General features: G+C 53.7%; 1 protein-coding gene across 2 annotated transcripts in view; it reads right to left on the reverse strand.

Moving 5' to 3' along the window:
* LOC144752187 (rho GTPase-activating protein 20-like) overlaps positions 1-8,781 on the reverse strand; it is a 499,614-nt gene that overhangs the window by 285,703 nt on the left and 205,130 nt on the right. For both annotated transcript variants that reach the window (XM_078640127.1, XM_078640125.1), the window contains exon 2: positions 2,030-2,112. In XM_078640127.1, coding sequence (XP_078496253.1) covers positions 2,030-2,112 — 83 coding nt within the window. The remainder of the gene's footprint in view (positions 1-2,029; positions 2,113-8,781) is intronic.

Consider the following 8,781-nt stretch of genomic DNA (forward strand, 5'->3'; position numbering starts at 1 on the left):
TGAGGTGCAGAGTGAAATACCACTTCCTGCTAATCTGATGTGGGCAGCAAGAGGAAACTCACAGGGAATTGTGTGTGTGTGTGTGTGTGTGTGTGTGTAAGGGTGGCAGAGTCCCCGCCCCCTCACACACCAGCAAAGCTCCACCATCCAGGAGTTCTGGAGTGGCTTGAACGGTGGAGGCCTCACAGGCCCACAGCTCTGGAACCCCCATGAGATGTAACCCTGGGGGGAGGTATTGTGATGTGCTTGGTTTTATATAGCACAATCCCTGATGAGACACTACTGTGCATCAGCCAATGGATGACACACTCCTGTGGGGGCACTGCTGATGGAAGAGTTCATGTGTGTTATGCTGTCTAGTTAGGGTTTTGATGTTGTGCATAAGGAACAGTTTGTTTTTGGCTCTGCAGCTATGCATGAAGGTGAAAGGAGTCAATGGTTTGACACTTAAGCGTCAGATGCAAGAGTGTGGATGGTTAGAAGGCGTGTGAGTGCATTGTGGTCTATGTGGGAAGTGGTTTAGAGCCATGTGTGCATGGGAGTGACTGTTCAGATCATGCTTCAGCAAGCATGTAGCTGTGCATATGCATGAGTGCTGGAGAAGAATGAGAAATGATGCAGCCATCCATGCACATACCTATAATTAGAGTCCATTATGCGTTTTTCACCACACTAAATATGGTGCCCAAGCAAATCCCCACATGGGTGCATAAGAGGAGTTGCCCATAGGAGCCAGCATTACGCAACCGTCTTAAAGCGTTAAAGTATCACAGTGAAACATAGAGATAACTCTAATCACTAGTATATGCAGTAGACCGTTGACTCTTAGAGTATATCCATTCGTATCCCTTCCCTTTGTATATAGAGAACTCTAATAACTAGTATATGCAGTAGACCTTTGTACTATCTACCATTCCTATGTGACTCTTAGAGTTTCTTCTTAAGTATCCCTTCCCTATGTAAAGTATCCCATCCCATTCGTATCCCTTCCCTATGTATATAGAGATAACTAATCACTAGTATATGCAGTAGACCTTTATACTATCTACCATTCCTATGTGACTCTTAGAGTATGTCCACTTGTATCTCCTCCTTGTGTGACTTTACATCTTGTACATTTGCAATTTTTTCCATGTGTATCCTTTTTGTAACGCATGTAATCCTAAGTCCTTATGTTTTTCAACTGGTGCATATGTAAAGCGCTCTGACACCTTCGGGTAAAGTTCGCGCTATAGAAAATCGCATAAATAAATAAATAAATAAACCGTCCATGTTACTTGCTCTGAGGAGTTCGCTCAGTGGCAGTTATCAAGCAGCTAATACCAATGTTCATTATGCAGCCAGCCGCGGCCTTGACTCCGCGCAGTCACCCAGAAGCAACAGGGAGCGGCGCATGCGGATGGGAAACTAGGCAACCGCCCATGGTACATGCCCTGTGGAGCTCAGACAGGAGTGACCGGCAGCAACCTATGGGAATTCGCATTATACCGTTGGCTATGGTACATGCTGTGATAAGTCCACTGGGAGTGTCAAAGGGAAGCCATGGTGCGTGCCTGGTGAGTCCACCCAGGATAGGCAGAGAGCAAGCCATAGGAATGTGCCTCGAACAGTAAGCTATGCCACAGCCCCAGCTGGCCGGTTGGCTCAGTGAGTTAAATAACCGCCGGAAACATATGTAGAGATTTGCATCCTGGCATGACCGACTCAGCCTTGCATCACTGTGAGGTTAGTAAACTGGGTAAACACTAATTTGGGTACTTATAATATTTGTTATTTACAGCAGTTTGGCAGTGGTGTGGTATCATAAGGTAATTAGAAAGCTCAAGTTATATTTTAAAAACTAAATAGGACCAATATATTTTAAGAGAATATACAAAGGACGAAGAGCAACATTATCATTGAGACAGCACTGTGGACACCACTGGAAACTCAAGATTATTTTTTATGATTTTTATCAATGATAAAAAAGCATTTTTACTATTTAATAAATTCAAACAAATATTTAGTGGATTAGAGTAGAAAGTCTTACCGGGAGTGCGCCTTGGACTTGCTGAGAGCTTTGCTGATGGCGGAAGGGGTTGAGCGTCTTCGTTGGACTGAAGTCTTCATCTTCTGTTAGAGAAAAGAAGAGAAGACGCATCAGGGGTTTGCACTTACGTCACAATGTAGATAGGTCAGCAGTGTGTCTAGAATGATGTTTAGGAGGTACACAAATTGGGTCACAGATAAAACTAGTGGGGACACCTACAATGGGTAATCGTGCAAACCATATATATATGTATATTCACTGAAACAACCAAAGGTTACAGGGAGGTTATAGTTAGGTTGATGTTTTACCCACACAAAGCCACAGAAATTCAGCATTATGGCTAGACTTATGTTAATAAACTATAACTTGTGGTCTAAAGTTACTTAACAGCATGAGTTATAGTTTCTTTAGATAAGTACACTTATAACTGCTGAATTTGTACAGTTTTGTGTGGGAAAAATGCCAACCTAACGATAATGTCCCAGTAACCTTTGTTTTTTTCAGTGTATTTCTATGTTTTTCTTAATGTAAAGTAATACATATTTACCGTACAGGGTCTTGCTTTTACCCGGACCCGCGCGTACCACTAGGTACCCGTGGATCTGCAGAGGATCCGTGTCCCTAGATATGTATAAATGTATTTCTTTAATAACTCCCAAACTACTGAGTAGATTTCCTCGAATTCACAAACTGGGCTCTTTCTAAATCAATTTTTTTTTTAAACATATTTTTATTGCAGAGTTAGAAACCACAGGATACAAACAATCAACCCGTGCCCCTGCGACACCCCACTGTCCAATAATAAATCCAAACTGTACACAGCCATTCAGCCCGCATCCCGGAGGCCGGGCGGCATGTTGAGCCAAGCAATAGGAGAAAATCACAGTGCAAGTCCCACAGGGACCATGGTCGAAAAGCCATCGTACGTATCTGCTTTTCACCCCCCCCCCCACAACAAAATCTCCGTCAGCCATCCCAAAACTAATGCAGTAACATCCCGCGCTTCGGGGCTCCCCCTAAGCGCCCCCGCCCCAACTCGCCTGGCCGCTCCCCCAGCCCTCCCCCACTGCCACAGCACGCAACCTCCCTAGTAGAGCCTAGGCACCCAGGCTAGCCACCCCCTAATGGCTTCCGTCCCACCCCAAGTCCCATAAACCAGTCCCCCCCAAGGCCCCCCCCCCCTGGCAACTGCTAGGAGTACCCCTCGCCCTGTCGAGTTGGATGGATCTACCACAGCGCGGAAATTAGCTCTTCTGTGTGCGCCCCGTGGTGTCCACCGGCTCAGTCCTCTCCATCCCCGTCATCCACCATAGAGTCACGCAGGGCCTGCACCACCTGCTCCCATGCACGCGCCGCGTCCAGAACCCTCTCATTCCCCAACTTAACAGCCTGTTTCATCCGGAGCACACTCTCGCAAGCAGACCACCGCAGCAATTCATTCCTCCACCTACGCAGCGAGGGCCCCCCCCTGGACTTCCAGTGCCACGATATCTCCCTCTGCGCCAGTATCAGACCCAGGTCAATAAATTTGCTCGTCACCTTGGTGCGTTTGGTGTGCGGGAACCAGAGCAACAGGCACGCCGCCATATCAAAGTCCACCTCCCTGGCAGACACTTCATTCAGGAGTTCCCCTACCTCTGCCCAGTAGGTCCCCAATTGCGGGCACCCCCAAAACAAATGATCCATGTCCGCACCCAAAGACGAACACCGTGGGCATCGGGCATCCGGCACCCGGAAGTACCGCTGTAATTTCTCCGGGGTTAAATAGGCCCTATGAAGCACATAGAAATGTACTTGTTGAAAGCGCGCATTTCTCGTGCCCTTCCACGTACGTCGCAGGATGTGTCCCCACGCCGTATCCGGTATGGGGCGGCCCACACTCTCCTCCCATTTAGACTTGAGCCCCAGGAGCGGCTCCAGACCCTCATGCAGCATCCTATTATGGAGGCACGTCACAGCCTTAACCGTACCAGCTGCCATCACCACATATTGGCACGCCATAGTCGTCGTTGGTTCTACGAGCCCCCCTTTCCAGTGCTTCTGTACGGCAGCCACCACTGCCGCGTGTAGGAGGAACCCCCCGTCAGGCAGCCCAAACTGGTCCCGGAGCACCTCAAACGGTGCCAACGCCCCATCTATATACAGGTCGCCCACCACCTGCAATCCCATCTCTTCCCAAGCCAGCAACGGGGACCAATCACCCCCGTGCGGCAAGGCCGTCAGCATGCCGATCGGAATCTCCGGTGCATAAGGCCGCGAAGCCCTCGCTCTCCGAAGGCTCCTCTGCCAACACAAACGGAGCGTCCTTTCCTCCACGGTGAGGGCCCGCAACTCAAGCCTCTGCTGCATGATAATATAGGACAACACATGGCGTTGCATCCCCCGATCCCGGTCCTCCTCCGGACCCCTGAACACCCTAGCCACGTTCTGTGTTAGAACCTGCAGCTGAGCCGCTAGGTAATACAGCTCAAAGTCAGGCACAGCCATACCCCCTTCCATCTTCGGGCGGAGGAGCGTGGTCAGGGCCACTCTACGGCGGCCATGCCCCCACAGAAAGCCAATAATCATCGACCTCAGGTCTCTGAAGACCCCTTGGGGAATCCATATGGGCAGCGTCCGGAAATAATAGAGAAAGCGGGGGAGTGCCACCATCTTCAGAAGGGCAATCCTGCCTAGAACCGTCAGCGGGAGGGTCGACCAGAAAGACAAGCTGCCCCGCAGTGCCCGGACACAACGACCAATGTTGCCCTCCAATAGGTCTGCGGTAGCGTGGTAAATGCGAACACCCAGATAGGTGAAACAAGATGGTTCCCACACCACGTCCAAGTCTCCGTCAGGAGCAGGTGAACCCGCTCGCAGCGGGAACACACAAGTCTTCGCCCAATTGACCTTAAGGCCTGACAGCCGGCCGAACTCCGACAGCAGCTCCATAGCACCGGCCAACGCCCGGGAGGTGTCAGCCAGGTACAGGAGCAAGTCATCCGCATAAAGCGATATATAATGCCACTGCTCGCCCCTGGCTATCCCCAAGTACACGACACCCGACCTCGCATGGACCGCTAAAGGTTCCATCGCCAGAGCAAACAACAGGGGAGACAGAGAGCACCCCTGCCGCGTGCCCCTGCCCACCGGGTACGCCGCAGACACCAGGCCGCCCAAACGTACTCTCGCCGTCGCCGATGCATACAAGACCCTTGTCCACCTGCGGAACCCCTCGCCCATACCAAACCTCTCCAAAACTCCGTCCAGGAACGGCCATTCCAAACTATCAAAGGCCTTCTCGATGTCTACAGATAGGACCGCAGGGGCACCCTCCCCGTCCAAAATGGCGTCCATTATCCCCACCAGTCGGCGAACATTCAGCGCCGTGCTCCTCGTGGGTATGAACCCGGCCTGGTCCCTATGTACCAGGCCCGTCATATACGGGGCCAGCCTGGTGGCCAGTATCCGGCTCAGAATCTTATAATCCACCGTCAGCATGGACAGCGGGCGGTAAGACCGCACGTCCGCTGCGTCCCGGCCTGGCTTCAGGAGCGGCACAATCAAGGCCTCCCGCATGGATCCGGGCAGCGCCCCAGCCTCGAATGCTTCAGCATACACCGTCAGCAATCTGGGTGTCAAAATATCCGCATACAGCTGATAAAATTCAATCGGTAATCCGTCCACCCCGGGCGTTTTGTTGCGGGCCATATGCTTTATGGCCGCCCGTATTTCCGTGAGCGTTACCGGGCCGCCCAGTTCCTTCGAGTCCTCCTCAGCAAGGACCGGAAGCTGCCTCTCCCCCAAGTATTCCACAATGTCCTGGACCCCCACCTCCAGCTGACTCTGGTACAGTTCCTCATAGTACCCCCTAAAGCACTCCAATATCGCTGCCTGGTTGTACACCATCTCCCCCTGCGCAGTGCGAATGCCGAGGATCGGGGAGCCCCTAAGTTCCGGGTTGGCCAGTCTGGCCAAGAGGGTACCCATCTTGTCCCTTTCCGCATGCGCCCTGACGATATACTGCTTATAGTCATAGCATCGCAAACGTTCCGTCTCAGTGGCAACCACCTCCTTCGCTTCTAATAGCTGGGCTTGTAAGTCCGGTCTAGCCGGCCTGCGGCGCTCCAGGTCCCTCAACCTATCTTCCGCTGTCACGAGGTCATTCAACACAGCCGTGCGAGCATTCGAGAACCTGCCCAGACACACTCCCCTCGCCACCACTTTCATTGCATCCCATTCAATGGACCTACTCGTGGCCGTGCCCGCATTCATTCCGAAATAGCTATCAATGCCTTGCCGAACCACGTCTTGGAAGACAGGATCCTCAAGTGTCTCCGGCCGAAGCCGCCACGTTGGTATAACTGAGCGCTCCCTCTGCCACTGAATGTGCACCAATAGGGGATTATGATCTGAGATAGTCCTAGCTAAGTACTCCGCATGGGAGACCAACGGAGCTAGGGATCCACCACAGAGCACCGAGTCAATCCTGACATGCAGGTCATGAAGCGCAGAGTAAAAGGAGTAATCCCTGGTCTCCCTGTGCCGCTCCCTCCAGACATCCAGCAGCCCCCACCTATCCTGCCAGTCCTTCCTGTGCGCGGTCAGCCTGCGCACCGGGGAGTCCACCAGAGGGGGATGGGACCTATCCAGAGCCACATCAGTAATCGAGTTAAAGTCCCCCCCTAGCACTATCGGGCCCGCCAGGAAGGAGGCTAACGCCCCTGAGAGGCTATCAAGATATCGAGCTTGATCAGTGTTTGGCGCATACACACAGCAGAAAACCACATCCCGGCCATATAACCTCCCCTCCACCGCCACAAACCGGCCATCCGGATCCACTACTTGATTCAGCAATTGAAAGGGTATCCCCGCCCTCACCCAGATCAGCACCCCCCTGGCATACGCTGAGTAGGTGGTGCCAAACACCTGGCCCCGCCATCTTTTCTGCAAGGCAGTACATTCCTTCTTAGTGAGATGAGTCTCCTGAAGCATAGCAATCTGAACCCCCCTGCGTACAAGATATGCATGGACCTTATGACGCTTCACCATAGTTCGCAGCCCCCGGACATTCCACGTTAGGCATTTCAGATTAGGTAATGTCCCCATTCCAACTTCGTACAGTCCAAATCAAATAACGAATGTTCATAACCCCCCCAGTGCAGTTGCCCCCCCCCAAACACACCCAAAACAGAAAAACTTCCCAAACCCCGCTCCCCAGGACAGAGCACACGAACCCAATGTCCGCCCCCATCCAAACCTTGAAACAACTTCTCACACTCATAACCCTGTGGTCTCCACCACAGGCGGCCTTAAGGGCCCAAGGGGGGTGAGTCACCGCCGACCTCAGCGAGCGGAGCCCACGCCCCGCGCCTCCATCCCTCTTGAAGCACAGATCCCCCCCTCCCGGCGTCCCGGCCCCCTATCAACAGGATACCACCCCACCATGAAGTCCCGATCTAGCTCAATCCAACCCAATGTCAGCCGCAAAAGATACCATCCGAGGTCTGTGGGGTCACCTCCGGCCCCTTCGAACTGTCCGCTTCTGAAAGTTCCTCTCCCGACCTGCCGCCTTCTCCTCCCGAGTCAGTGTCCGCACGTTCACTGTTCTGTTGCGACCCTGTAATGGCCGCCGTCGCTGCGAGTGCATCCCTCTTTTCCGCCGCCATTTGGGCCTCCCGCCTCTCCCGTTGGCGCCTGTTGCGGGATCGGATGCGTTGCGATTGTCTCACCCGGGGCTGCTTGGGCTCATCTCGCCTGCTTTTATGCGATCTGTCCGTACCCGCCCTGTACAACTCCAGCCATTGCCAAACCTCGTCCGGAGTCTGAAAAAAGTGCGTAGACCCATCCAACATGATCCGCAACTTAGCTGGGTAGAGCAAGGAGTACTGAATGCTTTCCTCCCTGAGCTCCTTTTTCACTGCCAGGAACGACGCCCGGTTTTTCTGGACCATTTGGGTGTAGTCCGGGAAGATCGTAACCCTACTATTCTCCACGTCATAGGGGCCCGACATCCTGGCCCGCTGAATGAGAAGATCCCGGTCTTTGTAGTGGAGGAGTCTCACCACCATCGGGCGGGGGGGGCGACCAAGCCCCGGTGGGCGAGCAGGTACCCGGTGGGCCCTCTCTAGCGTAAAGAAAGGAGTGAGCCCCTCCGGCGCCACCACAGTGCGGAACCAGTTCTCCATATAGGCCACTGCATCCTCCCCCTCAATCCGTTCCGGAAGGCCGACGACCCGCACGTTGTTCCGCCTATTGCGGCCTTCTGCATCCTCCGCCCTCCGTTCCAACGCGTCCAACCGGGCCAACATATCAGTGATCTTATGTTCCGCGGCCACCACCGACGGTTTCAGGTCCAGCAATAGTTGGTTATGGTCCTTAACTTTGTCCGCTAGCTTCGCGTGATCTGCGCGCAGCAGCCCCAGGCCCACGGCCACTTGGGCGATGTCTTGGTGCAACACGTCCTTAGTCGAGGCGATCGCATCAAGTATGGCATCTAGTCGCTGGTTCAGCCGTTGGTCTCGATCGAGCTCCGAGGAGGGACTCTCGCCCAGCTGGGTGGAAGTTGCCGAGTCCCCCTCAGTGCATCCCGCGGCCATCGACCCACTCGTCGCCGCCATTCCAGGGTGCTGCGTCACAAGTCCAGGAGCTCGGTTACCGTCAGCGCCCGTGGGCAGCACCGGTCGCCGGCAGTGCAATGTCTCCACCGACACTCACAGGCACAAGAGCCACGGCCTGCGACGCCCACTCCACTCGGCCGCCCCCACGGGAGC

This window comes from Lissotriton helveticus, chromosome 4_2, assembly GCF_964261635.1.
Source record: "Lissotriton helveticus chromosome 4_2, aLisHel1.1, whole genome shotgun sequence".
Classification (NCBI taxonomy): domain Eukaryota; kingdom Metazoa; phylum Chordata; class Amphibia; order Caudata; family Salamandridae; genus Lissotriton; species Lissotriton helveticus.